At 45.5% G+C, this 22,079-nt stretch overlaps 1 protein-coding gene across 2 annotated transcripts in view; it reads right to left on the bottom strand.

The window, feature by feature from the left end:
* Positions 1–3,178: 3,178 nt before the first annotated feature.
* Positions 3,179–22,079, bottom strand: part of LOC142569034 (enolase-phosphatase E1-like) — a 210,137-nt gene continuing 191,236 nt past the window's right edge. For both annotated transcript variants that reach the window (XM_075678561.1, XM_075678560.1), the window contains one exon: positions 3,179–4,591. In XM_075678561.1, coding sequence (XP_075534676.1) covers positions 4,464–4,591 — 128 coding nt within the window. In that variant the 3' untranslated portion in view covers positions 3,179–4,463. The remainder of the gene's footprint in view (positions 4,592–22,079) is intronic.

The following is a 22,079-nucleotide window of genomic DNA, read 5'->3' as shown; positions in this document are numbered from 1 at the left end:
CGTTTGCTTCGCAATGCAAGTTACGGCGACTTTCGATGCAAACAGGTTGCTTGCGCTGCTGATTGTCGCCCGTTATTAGACCGCCATGTGCGACGACGAAAGTGAGCAGTTTACGAGCTCGCGTTAATGGTTTCAGCGCATCTCGACATGCAAATTTTATTTCTGCTCTTGTACGAGAAGGTGCACTGTTTTCCTTCTGCCAATAAAGTCGCACGCCCTGTTCACTCACTTGTGGCTTTTTGTACAGGCGTCAGTACGTCAGTGGCGATTAAAACGAGGCAGCTGAGGCATGCCGCAAAGCCAGCAAGGCGAGCACGGCCCATAACCAGCGTACGCCCCCGGTAAAAAGCAGCCATATGAGATATCGCACTGAAAAAAAAAATGAAAGGCATTTCCGCTTCCTTTTGTAGTAGCGCCATCTGTCGGGCGCCCCGCTAAGTTTCATGTGCTGCAGCTTCCTATTTTCGAACCACTGTGGAACGTACAGCTTCTCTTCTCTAAAGTTGGTTCTTTATTCTATGGTCACACTACGCCGCTTGCATTGAGTCAGGCTAAATGCCAGTGATAAGGGGTGTATGCCCTTTTTAGGTCTAAGGCGATGAGTGCTCTCGTTTGGGCGGACGACGGAGGTCCTATGACCTCCTCCCGCAATTGTAAAAGCACATCTTTCGCAGATAGATGAGCCCGATATCCGAATTGAGAGTTAGAAAATAATGATTTTTCTTCGAGGAAAGGCTGCAGACGCCGCAAGAGTACATGCTCCATGAGCTTACCAATGCAGGATGTTAGGGAGGTAGGTCGTAAGTTTTCAACTTTAACAGGCTTGCCCGCTTTGGGGATCAGTGTGATGTCGGCGTGTCGCCATGCTTGGGGAAGCATGCCCTTGCGCCAACAATCATTGAAGATATGGGTGAGGTGGTTAATATCCGCGTCACTGAGGTTACGAAGGGTGGCGAATCGGATGTGGTCGGCTCCCGGTGACATGTTGCGGCGTAGGTCTTGTAGGACCACCCACACCTCGTCACATGTGATGTCTGCATCGAGCAATTCGTTCGCCTCGCCTACATAAGGATAGTCAGGGTACTGCGGCGGCGAGCCTGTGGGTATGAAATGCTTCTCTAGCTCTCTGAGGAGTGTCGAGACATCGTCCCTGTACTCATGCATTAGGATGTGCAGCTGTTGAAATGTTCTTCCCTTTGTTGTGGTGGAATCTGTGAGTGAGCGAAGAATCAACCACGTTTTTGCTGTGCTCAATGTGCCCGAGAGGCGATCGCAAAATCCTCGCCAGCTATTCCTCGTAAGGATCTCTGCATACTCCTGAGATTCCCGTGTAATTTGATCTATACGTTTCCCAAGTTTGCGGTTGAGACGTTGTCGTTTCCATCGTCGTGTCAACCCTCTGCGGGCGTTCCAAAGATGAAGTAAATGCGGGTCTATGTCTGGTGTCTCGGTTATGGTGCGCAGTGTGCTCGTGGTGGCCTCTAGATCTTGTGCGAGAGAGTCAAGCCAGCGTTCGTAGCCTTGGCGCTCAGGTAGGTCCTGGCGACGTTCCCTGAATTTCGCCCAATCCGTTATACGCACATTTCGCTCGGGCCTGCGCGCACCCCGTAATGACAAGGTGGTAGCCACAATGTAGTGGTCACTACCAAGGTGCTCCTCTAAAGGCCCGTGCGCAACGACTGGGCCAGTATTGCGCACGAAGGTAAGGTCAGGGCAGGTGTCACGAGATACGCTGTTGACCATGCGAGTGGGGTGCTCTGGGTCGGTAAGCAGTGAGTACCTTATGTTACAGATGGCATACCATAAGCGGGTCCCTTTAGCCTGCGATTTAACGTAACCCCATGCAGTATGCGGAGCGTTAAGGCATGCCTCGAAAACGCACGACCTTTTTTGCGGCATCTGAAATTTGTGCGATGTGGTCGCTCATCGTGAAGGCCGTGGTATCGTCGCGGTTAGGCTGGAGCGAGGCGCACGGCGCCAAGTTTGGTCACGCTTCCGTGCTTTGGCATTTTGCTGTGACCTCTTTTTATCGTGACCAGGTTCCAAGCATTCATTGTAGCAGTACAGGGATTTAAAATGCGTTCGTTATATCTGGGAGCAGTTTCCACAGGGAGGGTTAGAAAACTGTAAATGCACTGAAATGTGGCCATTATAACCGATAGATCGTTACATCTGGGACCATTATAAATGGTTATATATAAGTATAACTGTATGCAATGTGAAGCTCTGCACAACCTGCATGCACCTATCACTGCGCAAATAAAGAGGTTAATATTTTCAATATCAATGTGTTGCGAGTCATGGCTTATATTCATTGGACCGTTTCAACAGTGGAAATAAAAGGCTTTACTGCAGGGGCAAAGTTCCACATGGCATAGAAGCGTAAGTCACTCTCACAGTTTCAGGCACTTTCGTGAAAGCGACTATTTTGTGAAATGTTTAACTACACCGCAACAATCAGCAACACTCAATGCGTAGTTGCATTTGTACTATCAAATACGAACGCAAGTTTCGCACCGGCAGCACGGCCGGACAGACTGCATGGGGTATGGATAGGCATGGGGGTGCATACCTGTAAAAGCCTGAGAAAAACACGAATGCAATCAAACACGGATGAAAACACGAATTTGTGAGCTTTGTACTGCGCACGGATGGTCAGCACCAGCTTCCCATGGATGGATGGATGGAAGGTAGGTAGGAAACGGGGTAATGGCAGTTGCCACCATGCTCACCTTCTTATTTTTGTTTAACTCTGTTGTAAGTTAATAAATTGAGTCATTTTCTTTAAATACGTCTTCCTACGCTTTTAACCTTATGTCACCTCTCTGCTTTTGAGCCACCAATCTTCCAATCACTTTTTGCTAATTTCCACCGCATATTTATTTACACGACTATTGTTTTCTCTAAACCCTACGGCCTCAGGCGCATGACTGTGCCTGCATCGACATCGGGATGGATAACATCACATTTTAGTATAAGGTGTTCTATTGTTTCTACAGATTTACCACGCACAGTACATGTGTCTTCTTCGTTAAATTTCTTTTTATAGCTCCGCGTTCTAAGACATCCTGACCTAGCTTCAAAGTTAGGATGGATAGTTGGGCGTGTTGGTTAAGCATGATCTGAAGTGAAGGCGCTAAAATGACGGAGGACAAAGAAACACCCATACACACAGGGCGCCACTTCCAACAATGTTTAATCAGGAAAAAACGCCACTGATTTATACTAGGAGCGCTATCACAGTTTCTCAGGGTGCATTCGCGTTCAGGTAAAGCAGTTCTTTGCGTGACAGTGATATGCATGCAACACTTACGTAGTTATCAGCTGCTTCAATGATTCTTTTGGCCTAAGTTATTAATCTAACCCATTTGTCATGGCTTCTGGCAACCACAGCGCAGGCGTGGAAGTCTGGCTTACATTTGCAATTTCTACAATGAATTGCCAGGTGGCCCTCCCTCCCATTGCTCACTTTGTTATTGTGTTGCCTCAGCCTGTCATTCACGCACTGCTCTGTTTGGCCCACGTACTTTCTACCACAATCTAAAGGAATCTCATAAACAACTCCTGCCTGACATTCTACGTATTTGTCATCGTGTTTTGTAGCACAGGCCGGTGCCTTGCAGGAATAAGGGTTGGTCATTCTACAGAGCTTAGAGAGCTTGCATGGGGACCAGCCCCGTGCAAGCTCTCTAAGCTCTGTAGGCCAAATACCACAGTTCATTGTCAAAAAAAAAAGGCCAACAAATCATTACGAGTGTGCCACAAAAGCAGAACAGCAATGGCGAGAAGCCAAGACCATACACGCATGTATGCACACCGATAAGTAGCAGACGACACCAGGAGCAATCTACACTGGGCATGGTGATGGACTACTTCAATCTATTTCGCAGGGAACAGTGTCGCAGAACATTCCGTACATACTGGTAGAAAAGTCTGCAGACTCGCATTTCAAAAACTCATGCAGAGCAGGTCAGCTGACAGCTTCAAGTTGTCTTCACGTAGCGAGTGCACGGCACAGTAGTGGGTAGTGGAGTCTCCCCACTGACGTCACACGCGAGAGGGCGCCCTTAATGCTCTCGGGGTAGAGTTACTGTATATGCTAACAAAGGTACTACCTTTGGTAGCATATACAGTAACTCTATCTCGGGGCTAATACTCACTCTCGTAACGAGCAGCAACATACAAGTTGAAAATATTAAATGATTAATGGTGCTCAGAGGCAATTGACTATATTTTTTCTGGTGCTTAGAAGTACCTTACCTAACCCACACACAGAAAGAAAGGATAGTCGAAAATATTATATCAGTACCTCTTCAACGTCCCTTTAAGAAAATCAAGTTGTGCGTGCTGGCCTAAGGCAAAAATGCTATCAGCTATCTGCTGAGCTGTGTAAAGATGCAAAACATTTTTGGCCACAGTCGCGATGGTCACGCTCGCCAGTCACCATCATGATATCAGGTGTGTCACAGCTCAATCTGTTCCAGGGAGGTGATGTGGCCATAGGCTGCCTTTTCATCTTCACTGAGCGGCTTGTTGCCTGGACGCACCAGAAGCCGCACTTGAAACCCAGCTCGGCACGCAGCCTGGGCCTCTGGAAAGGGGGAACAAAACAGCGGCAGTCTGCTGACCGTTTTTGTAATGGTTATTGAATGTGCGGGAACCATGAAACATAACATACCACGTTATGTTGCCATGTGAAAATATGTATGCACCTGAATGATGCTTTGTGCTTGCTTTTTTTTTTCATTACAGATAACCTGAATGCATATTTGAAGTTGAACCAGCTATGATCTGTTTAGATATTGTGCCAAATAGCATTATATTTCTTTTTATTTTTCAAAAAGTTACCTATTAAAACAAGGAACCTTAGCACAACAGCCAGAAGGTCATTAATTAAAAGGAAAGAGAAAAGAAAAGAACTTTATTTTCAAATTGCCATTAATCAGATCCTTTCATGCAAAAACGCAAGATGCTGACATTTTTAAAAAAATGCAAGCAGAACAAAAGAATTCATGAACTTTACTCAGTCTTGCTTCAGTCTACTTAATGTTTCGTGATGGTTGAGGTCACGGGCAGTTTCGCATTCGCTTGATGCGCAGCCCAATGTCACTCATGATATGAACTGAATACCAAAAAGCATGATATCCAATGGAATATTAAACTATAACCAATATACACACAAGCCTATTCATTGCGTATATGTATTTAACAGCCTAACATAAGGAACATGTCAATGAAATACATAAAGGGGCCCTGCAACACTTTTCCATTTATGCAAAAGCATTAGTGCCCCATTATACGAAAATGCATCGGCGTTACCAAAAGACGGTCATAAAAATGGCCACATATAAAAGGGAGGTTCCTGTAAACAAAGTAATTAATGGCTTTGAAAAGTAAATTTGGCAAATCTTGGTCTTGGTGGGAATCGAACACATGCCTCCAGGCTGCGAGATCAGCACGCTTCCCCAACACCACGGCAGCTCCATGGCTCTGGTTGGCTAAAGGTGTGCCTACTGCATGTGTCACTGCACACGTCAAATCTCGTTCACTGATTAAAGGTCTGGCCTAGTGCATGCACTTGATGAGTGTATAAAATAAAAAGCACTAATGTAAAATTGAACGCCACTAAGCGGCCCTTCGGGTTATTAACTCCTTGCAGACAAGCAAGCACATTGAGACGCTCAGTACATTTTCATTTGGCCTTACCAAGGCACAGCTTAAATTCAGGCAAGAGCTTGCACGGGCAAGGAATGCGCAGAAAAAAAAAGTTCACCAAAGTGACTATGATGTTTCCCATTCCCACATGTAAGCAGTCTTAAATGTCTCTGCCAATTTTTTTTTTATTTTGAAGATAAGCTTACTTACCTGCATGACAATACTGCCCTGAACATCTGTGTTGAATGTCATAGTGGTGTATGTCAATGGGATCACAGTTTCAATCAAAAGGGTACCTGTCCTTTCTTTCAACTCTTTCGAGACGCTGAGTGTTACTTTCCTTACCATTATACAGGAGTAAATGCAATGGCTGGTGAGTAGATCTCTTTAAATGTCAACTAAGTAGAAAGTGAACCAAAGTTCTCTTTCCTTAGGCCTGTCGTTCCTTTCATTTATAAATAAGCCACAACAACTAAGCAATAATTTCTGTGGAAGCAAAAGTGCAGAAATTTCATCACTGCAGACTACAATACCACTGTGCCAATACTTTGCTTTTGATACTGAGTGGCACAATGAAGGGTCGATCAACAATATCTCAATGCCAAGCCTACTTCAATTTAATTTTGTAGGAAAAGCATCAAAGTACATACCGTCGATCCCAGTTATAGCGAACTCAAAAGTGATCGCGAAATAGTTTGATATATTGATAATTCTTTATTTAAGATCTGCCTATTTAAAGCTTATCTGAAAACTCCGCGCACTTCGAAGTCTCCACAGATGGTGAATAGCAGTAATTTATCAACTTTTTTCTCTAAGGCCACGTCGAACGCACAAAAGTTTGCTTCCTGTTTTGCAGCCGTGTGTTGCAAGTTACTCACGCTGCGTTCTTTGAGAAAATGATTGCAATGCTGATCTGCCCACTGAGTATCAAGTGTAATTCAAATTGTGTGCCTTGTTTGCCTAGCTATCTTTCACTCTACGGCAATATCGAGGAAACCTCGGGCCAAGTGATAACGAAATGCTGCATAAATTATTGGATGGCCAGGGCGAAATGCACTCCACTATTGAGAGCAAGACATCTCAAATAAACATGGAACAAAAAATTTCTGTCCTAACAAATAGAATCGAGCTTGTTGAGGAGCAATTGCGATATTTACTCTAATCTAGGCCAGCCCCGATTTTAAGCCGAGCCCCAAATGTCAGAAGCCAGAAAAAATGAAAAAACTTAGCTTGAATGTAAGCCGAACAAAAAAGTGAGGACAGTGTTCACAAAATGAAAACAGCATTTATTTATTATGAACATGCCGAGCTCACTCTATATCATCATCGCTGCAAGCCTCATATGCTTGTGGACGAGTGGAAGCACGCGTCCGCGTGCTTCCACTCGTCCGCGGGTCCACGCATGCACAGACAGTGCAGCATGGCTCATACGTGTCAAAATGTGCCACAACCTCGGTGAACAGCTCCTCTCTGTTATCGCAAACTTATCTTCCTTATTGCTGTCATCTCCTCGTTGCGCCGCACGCAAAAGGCGTCTCCCATTGCCCCCTCCAACAACAGACGTTTTTCTCATCGATGCTGAAGTCCCGCCTGGCATGAACATTTCACGATGCCTCTGCGGCTAGACAACATTTTGTTTGTGGCATAGCGTGTTTAGTGCCATTACGGTAACGCCATGCCGCACGCCAATACTATGGTGGCTAGAAGGGAGTAGTGCTATGGGAGGGAGCTGGCTGGCTGCACAGAGTAGCGATGAAAGTTGTAGATGGCGCTACTTGCAGCTGATGTGCTGCAAGTAGCGTCATTTTTGGGGGGGCGCTGAGATTTTGTGGCGAATAGACGTGCATTTCGAGACTTCGTGGCGGCGACGAAATCATAAGTTTTCATGCATGCTTTGAGCTTGCTTGTTTTTGATTTGCTGATTTTTTTAGCCTTTATATAGTAATTGGGTCATTTTCTTTTTTTTTCTTCTGTCTCGTATTTTGTGTGCGCAGGTGTGTTTCGCATACGTTTGTTTTGCAGGATGGTTAGAGCGTCCTTTCGCGCCACGTGCTTCAACACCTGCAGCCGGGTGGGATGTTGAATGTCGGGTGCGATGTTGAATGGGATGTTAAGTGGTAGCTTGGAGGTCGCAAGACTAATAGCTATTAGTGGTTTTACTCGGTGTGGTTTGCTATGAAAGTGAGAGCATGGCCGTGTGGTTGAGCGCATGCGAGAGCATGTCATACCTTAGGTCTCCGCGGCATTGATTGCTTTTGAAACTGGTGAGAGTTACTTTGCGACATTTTCAGGATTTGATCCTGAGGCACGTGCTCTGCATTATTATGGTATTATAGTATTTGCATTAGAAAAAGCCGGCAATACATTACAAGAAAGCCGGGAAAGCAGGCAGTCTATGGTTCAAATACTGGTGCAAGCAAAGACGAAAGGTGAAAGCGAACGTTGGTTATCAGAAATATGCAATAGAAAGAAGGCCGCACCTAGAATATTTTGAAACCACATAAAATTATCAGGCAGGAAGTCAACAACAATACAACAACACATCTTAGACGAAGATGAAAACAGACTGGAAGGAGAAGCGCCAATAAATTACATCCAAAAAATAACAGCTGAATCTTTCCAAGGAAATGATGAGGTTGTATTTGAAGAAAAAAAAGCATGAAAGAGACCCAGCGGGAAAAGGAGCTGGTGCTGACAAATTTCACCTAAAAGAAAGCTGAAAAGAAAATTCCTAAGCGCACAGCCACAGGGCTAGACGAGGTTCCCATTAGGCTGATTATTGAACTAGGAAAAAAAAGTAAAGAAGCTCTGGTGAAAGCAGAGTAAAGAAATTTAAAAGATAGACAAATACCATACAGTTGGCGAAAAAGTAGAATGAATTTAATTTATAAAGATAAGGGGGAGAAAGATAGAATTCAGTCGTATAGACTGCTGACCATTACACCAGCAATATACAAGCTAGTAATGCAGGCAATCAAATGAAAGCTTCAAGCATGGGCAGAGAATGATGGCATTTTGGGGAACTTCAGAATGGCTTCAGAATAGGTAGGCACTTAGATGATGATGATCATGATTATCAGCCTGGTTACGCCCACTGCAGGGCAAAGACCTCTCCCATACTTCTCCAACAACCCCGGTCATGTACTAATTGTGGCCATGTCGTCCCTGCAAACTTCTTAATCTCATCCGCCCACCTAACTTTCTGCCCCCCTGCTACGCTTCCCTTCCCTCGGGATCCAGTCCGTAACCCTTAATGACCATCGGTTATCTTCCCTCCTCATTACGTGTCCTGCCCATGCCCCCACTTCTTTTTCTTGATTTCAACTAAGATGTCATTAACTCGCGTTTGTTCCCTTGCCCAATCTGCTCTTTTCTTATCCCTTAATGCTACACCCATCATTCTTCTTTCCATAGCTTGTTGCGTCGTCCTCAATTTAAGTAGAACCCTTTTTGTAAGCCATCAGGTTTCTGCCCCGTAGGTGAGTACTGGTAAGACACAGCTATTATACACTTTTCTCTTGAGGGATAATGGCAACCTGCTGTTCATGATCTGAGAATGCCTGCCAAACGCACCCCCAGCCCATTATTATTCTTCTGATTATTTCCGTCTCATGATCCGGATCCGCCGTCACTACCTGTCCTAAGTAGATGTATTCCCTTACCACTTCCAGCGCCTTGCTACCTATTGTATATTGCTGTTCTCTTCCGAGCCTGTTAAACATTACTTTAGTTTTCTGCAGATTAATTTTTAGGCCCACTCTTCTGCTTTGCCTCTCCAGGTCAGCAAGCATGCATTGCATTTGGTCGCCTGAGTTACTAAGCAAGGCAATATCATCAGCAAATCACAAGTTACTAAGGTATTCTCCATTAACTTTTATCCCCAATTCTTCCCAATCCATGTCTCTGAATACCTATTGTAAACACCCTGTGAATAGCATTGGAGAGATCGTATCTCCCTGTCTGACGCCTTTCTTTATTGGGATTTTGTTGCTTTCTTTATGGAGGACTACAGTGGCTGTGGAGCCGCTATAGATATCTTTCAGTATTTTTACATACGGCTCGTCTACACACTGATTCCGTAATGCCTCCATCACTGCTGAGGTTTCGACAGAATCAAACGCTTTCTCGTAATCAATGAAAGCTATATATAACGGTTGGTTATATTCTGCACATTTCTCTATCACTTGATTGATAGTGTTGAGTTGATTGTTGAGTAGCCTTTACGGAATCCTGCCTGGTCCTTTGGTTGACAGAAGTCTAAGGTGTTCCTGATTCTATTTGCAATTACCTTAGTAAATACTTTGTAGGCAACGGACAGTAAGCTGATCGGTCTATAATTTTTCAAGTCTTTGGCATCCCCTTTCTTATGGATTAGGATTATGTTAGCGTTCTTCCAAGATTCCGGTACGCTCGAGGCCATGAGGCATTGTGTATACAGGATGGCCAGTTTTTCTAGAACAGTTAGTTAAATGTGGTTTAGTGGTGCAAAAGTGGCTAAGGCTAGGCTGCGCCAAACACGAGGTGTTTTATAATACTATTTAAAAGGAGAAAGGCCGTGTTAATCTATATTTTGTTTAAAAAGCCAGTGTCGTCTAGGAATTTATGCAGGTCTGGTAATGGGATTATCGAATCATCTCCTAACATTAAAGCAGGATGTAAAGGTATGTGCATTTGATATAGGTTGTGCAAAAAGTTTCGTCTTTGTACTTCAATGTGTGTGCATGTGAGTAGTGTATGCATGACTGTTAGTTGTTCTTGGCATTTTTCACATGTTGGCACGTCTTCTTTTTTAAGTAGATAATTGTGTGTGAGATGCGTGTGCCCAATGCATAGTCGGCATAGAACTACTTCAAAGAAGCGCTCCTGATGGTTGCACGACTTCCACCCGGTTTAGTGAGATATAGTTTGTTTTCTCTACAATGGTCCCATTCGTGTTGCCACTTTGACCTTAAGGCCTTCCTAATGGCACGGATACTATCTTTATATGGAAGTGTTGTGTTTATTATGTCTTTTAAAACTGCCATCGATGCACATCTATCAGCTGATTCGTTACCAGGTATCCCAACATGACTTGGTAGCCAGCAGAAGCGGATTGATCTCCCATATTTGTTGAGCGCAACCACGTTTAGTATGTCCCCTAACAGGGGTTCACACGCAGATTTTAGATTTAGAGCCTTCAGTGTACTTAAGGAATCAGTGTATATTACTGTGTTTTTGTGCTTGCCAGTGATAATCTTTTTAACTACATACAACCCATACAGCATAAACTTCAGCAGTGAAAACAGAAGCATGTATTGGTAGACGGATACTTGTTTCCCAGTTTTCTGTAACGGCCCCTACACCCACGTGTTCTTTTGTTTTGGAGCCATCCGTGTAGAATTCCATGTGATTTTGATACTTGTCCTGAAGAGCACGGAATTCTCGTATGATGTGTTCGTGTGGAGTGTTTCTTTTCTTTAAATGTGTTAATGTCCAGTCGCACAACTGCGTGAAATTGTAGCACGGGGCCAACTGTTGTGGTTTCTTGGCAACCTGGAGGACTTCGTGGGGGATGTCATAGTCCCGACAGTATTGCTCATACCGCAGGACAAGTGGCCTAATCATGTTCGGTTTATTTGTGTAGTGTAAGCGTGAGTTGCACTGTGTGAGGATGTTGTAGCATATGTGTTGCGGTGATGACTGAATTCTGAGTAGGTAAGAGAATGTTAGTAATGCTCTGCACTGCTGTAATGAGGGTTGGTTACACTCAACATATAAACTTTGAATGGGTGACGTTCTGTAGGCACCACTTGCCAGTCGCAATCCAAGGTTATGTACTGGATCAAGTAGTTGGATGTAGGACTGCCTGGCTGACCCGTAAACCACGGAGCCATATTCTAAAAGGCTATGCACAAGAGACCGGCAAATACGTAAAAGACAGGTTCGGTCGGAACCCCAGTGCTTATGAGATAAAACTTTCAGAATATTCAATGCTTTATTTGCCTTAATCTTTAGGGTTTTAATGTGGGCTAGGAAGTTTAGTTTTTTGTCAAAGATTACTCCCAAGAATTTATATTCTTGTTTTACCGGCAGCGTGACATCATACAATTTTAGAACCGGCTCTAAGTACAATCCTCGTTTTTGCGAGAATAGCACTGTAATGGTTTTTTGGGTAGAGAAGCGGATGCCATTTTTCTCAGCCCATTCGGTTAGTTTATTAATTATCTGGAGCTGCCTTTCACATGTTCGTAAGTTTGAGGCGCGGCAAGCTATTTGCAGATCATCGACATATATGGAGTGCATAACAGAGGGGGGAATGACTTTGTTAACAGAGTTCATCTTTACTATAAAGAGTGTTGTGTTTAGTACGCATCCTTGTGGCACACCATTTTCCTGAATGAATACACGTGACAGCGCCGTTCCTAAACGCACCTGGAATGTTCGGTCCGACATGAAATCGGCTAGACATTTCAGCATTCTACCTCGGATTCCTAAATCTGCTAAGTCCCTTAAGATACCAAACCTCCATGTTGTGTCGTATGCCTTTTCAAGATCAAAGAAAACTGTCAGACAATATTGCTTGTGTAGAAAGGCCGCACGTATCTCGTCTTCTAGCCGGACTAGGTGGTCTATTGTGGAGCAACCTTTCTTGTATCCACACTGATGGTTATCTAGCATGTTCTCTGTTTCAAGGACGTATGTCAATCTTATGTTGATAATGGCTTCATAGGACTTTGCAAGACAACTTGTGAGTGCTATGGGTCTATAACTGGTTGCTGTTGTGGGAGGTTTTCCAGCTTTCAAGAATGGGATGATGATAGCTTTCTTCCACTCTTTGGGCATTTTTCCCATTCAGATTTCCCATTTCCCAGGTCTCAACTGCTTTAGGGGATAGGTGAGCTAGCAATGCATAGTGTACCCTATCCGGACCGGGTGCTGTTTTTTTGCCACTAGTAAGGACTCTGTTGATTTCTGGAAGTGTTAAAGCGGCATTATACAGTCTTTCTGAACTTCCTGTGGTCGGAAGCTTTAGTTTTTCTGCTAATTGCTTATGTTTTAGAAATGCAGCAGAGTAGTTCTCTGAGCTTGATATATCACGGAAATGTTGCTCTAAAATGTCTGCTTGTTCTTCTATATTTGTTTGCGTGCCTGGAGGATGCCTGGACGGGGATAGTGTAAGAAGCGTAGTCGCCTCTAAACTTACGAACCTGATCCCACATTCGTTTGGATGTTATTGAGCTATTTATAGACGAGACATAATTTTTCCAGGACTGTCTTTCCGCTTGTCTGCGTGTGTACCTGGCTTTTGCTTTTTTGAAAGAGAGTAGATTATCTTGTGTTGGGTATCGCCGAAAGATACCCCACGCTTTGTTTTGTAGTTTTTTTGTTTGCGTACATTCTTTCGTCCACCAGGGTTTTAGGTTTTTTCTTAGGAAGCCAGACGATTGTGGGATTGTTTCTGCTGCTGCAGCAAGTATACAGGCGGTGATTTTCTCATTCATTTCGTCTATTGTTAGCTCATCTGATATGTTATCCAGAGTGGCCTTCTCTGTAAAAAGAGGCCAGTCTGCTAGATCGAGTTTCTAACGGGGTGGTCTTAATGGTATGGTAGGAGAAGGAGATGTTCTTTTAATAATAGCAGGCATATGGTCACTACCATAGGGGTTGTCAATAACACTCTATTGAAAATCGCCAAAGAGAGACGGAGAGCACAACGCCAGGTCTAAGCAACTCGTAGCTCCTGTGCTTGGGGAGCAGTAAGTCGCTGCACCGGTGTTTAAAAGGCATATGTCATTTGTTAGGATAAAATCTTCAAGCGTTTGACCCCTGTTGTCAGTAGTTTTACTACCCCATAATGTGTTATGTGAATTAAAATCACCGCCTATTAAAAATGGTTCAGGTAGCTGGTTTAAAATTAACTCTAGGTCTCTTACGGTAAAATGTGAATGCAGGGGAATGTATGCTGAACAAATGGTGATGGTTTTGTGAGCTAAAACGGTGACAGCAACGGCTTCTATGTGAGTGTTAATAGGAACTTCTCTGGCTGCTATACCACCTGGCAGGACAATGGCTACACCACCTGACAGCCGGTTCGCCTGAGTACGATCGCGCCGTACAACAGTGAAACCTTTCAAAATGTTTTTGTGTTTTTCGCCCAGGTTTGTTTCCTGTAAGCACAGGGCCACAGGAGAGAAGTTTATTAACATGTCTTTAATGTCACCTAAGTTGCGTAAAAGCCCTCTACAATTCCAGTGGATAATAAAAGTCATCTTAAAATGGAAAGATAAGAAATGGCACTACGGAAAAATTAAGAGGTGAGGTATAGGTGACATGGTATTTAAAAAGGCTAATACCAATGAGCGATAACCTTTAGGTTAATGCTTTCTTATTTTGAGTTGTTATGGGGATTTTGTCCTTCTTAGCGCACTCGAGAGAGTGCTTGTCCTTCAGTGTCAATGACACTGGGGTTTTTGTGTCGACCTCCATCGCTCTCTCTGAGGCGTTGGAGGACCGAGAGTTAGGCGCCGAGACACGTGCCTCGGGCCTTGGGGTTCGTTTGATTTCAGGGCCCTGCAGGACTGGTGTCTGCAGGGCCGTCGAAGAGGGTGGAGCAGTACTGACTGCTTCCACCACGGGGGCGGGAGGAGTCACTGCGGCACCACTGCGCTTGGGCTCGGAGGACTCCGGAGGCCTCTGCGACGCTGCCCCCGCCTGCGTCACATCGGCATAACTTCTTCGGGGAAGGTACGACAGTCTTTCTCTGGCTTCGAAGAACGAGATTTTTTCTTTAACAGTTAGTGCAATGACTTCTTTTTCATTTTTCCAGCAAGGGCAGGACCGCGAATAAGCTGGGTGATCTCCCTTGCAGTAAACACAATCTGGCGAAGAGGTGCAGTTGTCAGATTGGTGATCATTTGAGCTGCATTTAGCACAAGTTGCTTGGCCTCGGCATGCATGTGAAGCATGTCCGAACCTTTGACACTTAAAACATCGTCTGGGGTTCGGGATATATGGTCTTACATTGACTCTAACATAACCTGCATCGAGTGAAGTAGGCATTACGCTTGTTCCGAAGGTGAGTATAACATGTTTGGTGGGGATTTCATGGTCGTTTCTGCGGATTACTATTCTTTGTACTTTGGTGACATTTTGTTCCTGGAAACCTTCCAGCAGTTCCTCGTCGCTTAAACCAATAAAGTCTTCTTCAGATATTACTCCCCTGCTTGTATTAAGTGTTCTGTGGGCTGAAACAGTCACTGTCGCCTCGCCAATACTGGTAAGTTCAGACAGCTTATCTGCTTGATCTTTGTTATTTAGTTCTAGGAGGAGGACCCCGCTAGACATTTTGGAGGCTTTGTATGTCTGTCCGATTTTATCTTTCAGGCATTTGGCTACCAGGAATGGAGAGTGTTTTCGAACAGGCGTGTTGCTTTCACTGCGGACTACATAGTATTTCGGGAACGATGGAGCATTGCTTCGAAAGGAGAATTGAAATGGTACTTCGGTGCGGCATCTTTTCAGACGCCGATCATGGACAACAGAGATTTGAGCTGCCATAGGAAAGTGTGTGTGTTCGGCAACAGCGCCGACCGCCCACCACGGAGCCCAACGAGGGGACGCGGCAGAGCTTGTGTATAAGCCTGCATGACTCGAGCCGTACGCCATCACTATAACTCAATATGGTGTACCCAAGGTAGGATATCCACACAAGGTTAACCCTTGCCGCCGTGGAGAAAGGAAGTAAACGGAAGAGAGAAGAAGACAGGAAAGATATAAAGTGAGAGATAAAGACGAAGGTTTGAGAAGAGAGAGACAGGAAGAGGCGACTGCCGATTTCCCACGGGTGGGTCAGTCCGGGGGTCCCGTCTATGTGAAGCAGAGGCTGAAGAGGTGTGTTGCCTCCGCCGGGGGGCCATAAAGGTCCAAACACCCAGCATCAGCTCAACCTCCAGGATCCCCCTTTCCCCAGACACGGCTAAGCCGCGCACGGCAGCACGCAGGAGGGTCCAACCCTCGTGTGCTCGGGTACGTGGTGTTGCAGCACACCAAACGCCTGCTGACGCAGACGCCCCTGCGGGGAGTTTTTCTAGAACAATCTGCCCACCATCCTTCAACAAATCTGCTGTTACCTGATCCTCCCCAGCTGCCTTCCCCCTTTGCATAGCTCCCAAGCCTTTCTTTGCTTCTTCCGGCAATACTTGTGGGATTTCAAGTTCCTCTAGACTATTCTCTCTTCTATTATCGTCGTGGGTGCCACTGGTACTGTATAAATCTCTATAGAACTCCTCAGCCACTTGAACTATTTCATCCATATTAGTAATGATATTGCCGGCTTTATCTCTTAAGGCATACATTTGATTCTTGATTCTTGCCAATTCCTAGTTTCTTCTTCACTGCTTTTAGGCTTCCTCCGTTCCTGAGAGCAGGTTCAATTCTATCCATATTTGCTTCCTTATGTCAGCTGTCTTACGCTTGTTGATTAACTTCGAAAGTTCTGCCATTTCTATTCTAGCTGTAGGGCTAGAGGCTTTCATACATTGATACATTTCATACATTTCATACTTACTTCTTGATCAGATATTTTGTCTCCTGCGATAGCTTACTGGTATCCTGTCTAAAGGAGTTACCACCGACTTCTATTGCACACTCCTTAATGATGCCCACAAGATTGTCGTTCATTGTTTCAACACTAAGGTGATAGCTTATTTGTTCATACTCAGTGTATTGAAATGTCAAAAATAGAAAGCAGACCATTATATGTAGCCTTCTTAGACATCACAGGAGCCTATGACAATGTAGACCGCAACATTTTGTGAGATATTCTGCAAGGGGAAGGCTTAGGTGACGATTGTCTACAGCTTTTGAGAGAGGTTTACCTAGAAAATACCATTTGCGTTGAATGGAAAGGGATGAGAAGCTAGGAGAAAGTTCATATCAACAAGGGACTCAGGCAGGGGTGCACATTATCCCCACTGCTGTTTATGATGTACATGGTGAGGATGGAGAGGGCGCTAGAAGGAAGTAATATCGGGTTTAATCTCTCATACAAACAGGCAGGTACTGTAGTTGAGCAGCAGTTTCCACGTTTATTTTATGCGGACGACATTGTCTTGCTAGCTAACAAGCAAAGTGATTTGCAACATCTTGCTAATATCTGTGGACAGGAAGGCAACAATTTAGGTTTAAAATTTAGTGTTAGAAAATCAGGTCTTATGGTATTCGATGAAAACAGTGAACAGACAGTGGAGATACAGGGCCAAGAAATACTTCGGGTAACAGAATATAAATACCTTCGTATATGGATAAACAAAGGCAATGGATATATGGAAACACAGGAAAAAACCATAACAGTCAAGGGGAAGAGAAATGCAGCCATAATGAAGCACAGAGCGCTATGGGGATACAATAGGTACGAGGTGCTTCGAGGTATGTGGAAAGGTGTAATGGTTCCAGGACTTACTTTTGGAAATGCGGTTTGCTTTAAATCAGGACTCAGGACTTTAAATCGGGACAATCAGGACTCGACGGGAACCAAAGATCAGTGGGACGCCTCGCATTGGGCACTCACAGGAAGACTACAAATGAAGCTGTGCAGGGGGATATGGGCTGGACTGGTTTTGAAGTGAGGGAAGCTTGCAGTAAAATTGAGTATGAAGAACGACTAAGGAATATGGAAGAAATTAAATGGGCTGAGAGAGTGTTGAGGTATTTGTACAGGAAAATGATTGATAACTAGGAAGCTTACCAGCAAGTATGCGGCATGTAGGGTGGGCAACACAGCACCAAAGAACGTTAAGCGAAAAGTCAGAGGCTGGAATAATCTCAGGGGTGGCGGCAATGGAAAAGAAACTTGCCATGAGTAACCACTTAAGAGGAAAAAAAGAAAAAAAACAAAAAAACAATTTATGATAACTCAAAGGGAAGCTCATTACTTTTCGGAGTGAGATCGGGATGCCTTAAAACATGTACCTATAAAGCGAGATATAAGAAGCATGTGCTTGCCGTGGTAAAGCTAGGGAAACTATGGAGCATGTTTTATTAGAATGTGTAGACATCTGCCCAACAGTCGATTTAGGCACCACTGGCCTCCTTAAGCCCTTGGGCTCAGCGAGAGCAGTGGAAAAGTAAACATGTCCGCATAGGGATTAGTAAGAGGCGATTGGAGTATTGGTGGAAGAAAAGTAGGAAAACGATAAAAAAAAACGGAGACGTACAAAAGTGCAATTCGTAATAGGGGATCAGAAAGTTTGGTTGTGGGAGTTCAGTTTTTTTTTTTCTTTTCTTGTTTAACCTAGGTAGGACATTAGGCAGTATAATAACAAGAGCTTGGTGGCGCAACCCACTGCACTGTTTTATCTATCCATGCAGCTTCTGCAGCTTTTGAAGGGGGCGGTGCACGGCAGCTAGCATGTGCGTCGCATTTTAATTTTTAATGTAATGTGCTGTGCGAACATCACGAAGTGTTTCCAGCTCATAGATGCATATTGACACGTGTACTTGTTTATCTTTTCCGGGTGACCGCCTAACAAATGTTACCGCCTAACATTTGTCACCGCCTAACAAATGTTATCGCACAGCGCAGGACGCAGCTGCATATATAGGAAGTTTCTGGAATGTTATCAATGGTTCCATTCGCTGTCTGTCACCAAACCTTGTGTAATCTGGTTGCATGTATGCGTGACATGAATAGTGTAGAACTTTGTGGGAGACATGCAGGTCCCAGCGATTACTCTGAAGCATTCGACGACGGATGTATAAACACTGACGCGCTTGACCTGCTGATCAAATTTTCATGATCGCCGAGTGTGTTCGCCACTATTGTTGCTCTTTGAGTGTAGCCTGCTTTTAAGGGCACAAGTTCACCCAATAAAACGCTAGTTTCGTTCATCACAGTTTTGCTGGCTTCTTTACCGTCACTGCTACGTGACATATGGTGGACGTGCTTTACGTTGATGTACCGGACGCCCCCGACAAGCCGTAATCCAAGCCCGGACCGCAAAGACAACACCAACGTTGTCCCGGAACATCAAGCAAGCCGCTGACTACAGCCGCTGCCCCCGGAACACGGACTTCTACCAGAAACGATCAAGAAGATCGTCAAAGAAGATCGTCCAGAGACGACCAAGAAGACAGCCCAAATGGCAGCCACAGCGTCCCCAATAGTTCTGCAGTAGCCCAGGGAGCCACCGACGTTCCGTGGTTCTACATTCGAGGACCCGGAAAGCTGGCTGGAGATGTATGAGAGGGTCGCTACATTTAACAGCTGGAACAGCGACGACAAGCTGCGACATGTCTCTTTCGCAATGAAAGATGCGACCTGAACGTGGTTTGAGAATCGAGAAGCCACCTTAATGACGTGGGACCTGTTCCGAAGTGGCTTCCTGAAAACATTCACAAGCGTCGTGCGTAAAGAGTGCGCTTAAGCGCTACTAGAAACCCAAGTACAGCTTCCCAATGAGACCATAGCGATCATCGGGGAGGAAATGGGCCGTCTTTTCCGGCACGCCGACCGGAAATGTTGGAGGAGAAAAAAGTCTGCTTCCTGATGCAGGGTGTCAAGCAACAACTTTTCGCTGGACTGATTCGCAACCCGCCAAAGACCGTAGCTGAGTTTTCTGCAGAGGCATCGACGATAGAGAAAACTCTGGAAATGCGCACTCAGCAAAATAACCGCCAGGTGCTCTCGCCGCAGTGCGCCATCCAAAGACTGAGTTCTGACGACCTTCAACAGACCATCAGGGCCGTTGTGCGTGAAGAACTGTGCAAGGTCTTGCCTTCGTCGCAACCTCAAGTGGCCTCGATCGCCAACATCGTGAAAGAGGTTCAGCGATCACTTGGAGTTCCTGAGGTGCAACCACAATTACTGCAGCCCCAGCCGGAAGCGATGACCTACGCTGCCGTCGCACGCCAGCAAGGTCCCCCTCCACGACCGCGCCAGAGCCCTGTAACACCGCAATTCCGTCATCCACCGCCGCCGTTGCCAGCACACCCACCCGTCGCCCAGCGCAGCTACCCGAGGAAGACAGACGTCTGGTACGCTCCTGACGACCGCCCGCTGCGGAGAAGCGGGTCACGTCTACTGTTGATGCCCACACCAGGAGATGGGACTGCGAGGGTTCGCTGTTGACACGTCGCGACCACAGCTTGGTGAATGACCTTGCGATATCGCCGCCTACCTCGCCGCTACTCAGTGGAACTCTCGAAGACTGTCGCTTTCGTAATCACCAGGCCGCTACCTGTCGCCGCAGCGCTGACCATACACTGGCCCAGTGGGGGCCACTGTGCGAGCCCATATCTGGAAAACTAAAAGCAGCAATTGATGGAGCTGCGGTTGCGGTACGTCAAACTGAAGAAGATCCTCCACCGCCGCCGAAGACGCTGAAGAGACTATCTCGATGACGTAACGACACGCCGCCGTCCCGACGAAGTCTGGAAGCAAAGAGTACGCTGACGAAATACAACATGACGACGCCACGCACCGGCCACGGCCAGCGCAACACCGTCGTGACCCGACGGCAAGGCTTAACTGCAAAGCAAGACAAAGAACCAGCAACCTCGAAGTGCTTCTCAACGGCCACGCAGTCACCGCCTTAGTGGACACAAAAGTGGACATATCGCCGCCCAGTTGAAGAAAGTTAAGACTGCATGGGAAGGCCCTCAAATTCGGACTGCTGGAGGAAACCTCATTACACCAACTGGAATCTGCACGGCAAGAATTACCATTCATGACCGGATGTACCCTGCCACCTTCGTTACCCTCCAACAGTGATCACGAGATGTCATTCTCGGCGTGAACTTCCTGAACAAACACGGCGCAATCATCGATCTTCAGAAGTCAAAATCGATAACACTGTCGGTAGATCAAACGATACCGCCAGGGAGCTCTCATCATCACCCCGCCTTGAGTGTGCTCAAAGATAAAAGGAGCATCCCGCTGCGCTCCAGCATTTTTATTTACGTCGGAACTGAAGCACCCGCAGCTGTAGAAGGCGTCATCGAGGGCGATTAATGTCTACTGTTCGACCGTGAAATTTGTGTCGCAAGAGGTATCGCTCGATTGCACGGAGGGAAAACGGAAGTGATGCTAACCAACTTCGGCCAGGAGTTCAAGCACGTCAACAAAGGCATGACAATCGTGTACATCGAGGACATTGTGGAAATCAGCAATGCGTTTGTCCTCTCGAATTCTGCCGTATCTATCCTGACGGCCATAGTTCCTGAACCAGACTTCGATATAAATTTAAGTCTCCCCATGAGTAAGCAGCAACAGCTCAGAAGTCTTCTCACACGATACAAAGATTGTTTTTCGACGTCATCGAGGATTCTACAAACACCAGTCACAAAGCATCGCATAATAACTGAAGAGTGCGCTCGACCACTCCGCCAGAGCCCTTACCGAGTTTAGACGCGAGAATGTGACGCTATTGATGATACAATTCATCTGGCAAAACTTCGAGAGAATACAAATATTCGTCAGGCCCGACATAAAGAAATGTGGTTCATACCCACCCCGAGAACCTCCTATGATGAGCCATCTTTATCTTATACATTACCTTCGCTATTTAACTTACTAGACCGACAAAATTTTGATCCCTCCAGAAACCGAAACTCTCGCATTAAACGTTTTCGTCAACTTATTTATTTGCAAGACTAGACCATGCCTTCTTCTTCTCCTAATTTTGTTCCCCACTGTTGTTTATGTGTGTTGATTATTTCTTGCCGTCTTGTTTCACTCTGTATTACCCATTGCTTTGTGATGCTTTTTTTATTTCTTGTGTATGACTGGCTGTCATCTTGCTGTTATGACAACTTACAAGGGGTCGGGACCTCGTCAAGCTGTCCAAGCTTTTAGTCCTGTACTCCTCCTTCTTTAAGGAAATAAATTGATTGATTGATTGATTGATTGATTATGCAACAGGCTGTCGAAATGCTGCGTGATGACATCATCCAGCCATCGAAAAGCCCGTGGGCATCTCCTGTAGTCTTGGTGAAGAAAAAGGACGGAACCCTACGTTTTTGCATTGACTATCATCAACTGAACAAGATCATGAAGAAGGACGTATACCCCCTTCCACGGATAGACAATGCATTGTATCAGTTCTGCAATGGTAAATACTTCTCCTCGATGGACCTCAAGTCTGGCTACTGGCAAATAGAAGTCCATGAGAGAGATCGCGAAAAGACTGCCTTCATCACGCCAAGCGGTCTCTACGAGTTCAAGGTCATGCCATTAGGACTGTGCTCAGTGCCTGCAATGTTTCAGCGCATCATGGACGCGGTGTTAGCAGGACTGAAGTGGCAGACAAGTCTTGTTTACTTGGATGACGTCGTCGTCTTCGCCAGGATTTTCGACGATCACCTTAGGCGGCTTGCAACAGTATTAGAGGCCATCAAGTCATTAGTGCCCACTCTGAAGCCGGAAAAGTGCCACTTCGCTTACGATG

The sequence above is a fragment of the Dermacentor variabilis genome, unplaced genomic scaffold (assembly GCF_050947875.1).
Source record: "Dermacentor variabilis isolate Ectoservices unplaced genomic scaffold, ASM5094787v1 scaffold_38, whole genome shotgun sequence".
NCBI classification, from domain to species: Eukaryota; Metazoa; Arthropoda; class Arachnida; order Ixodida; family Ixodidae; genus Dermacentor; species Dermacentor variabilis.
Note: the sequence above shows the minus strand (reverse complement) of the source record. Positions and strands in the feature narration are given on the sequence as shown.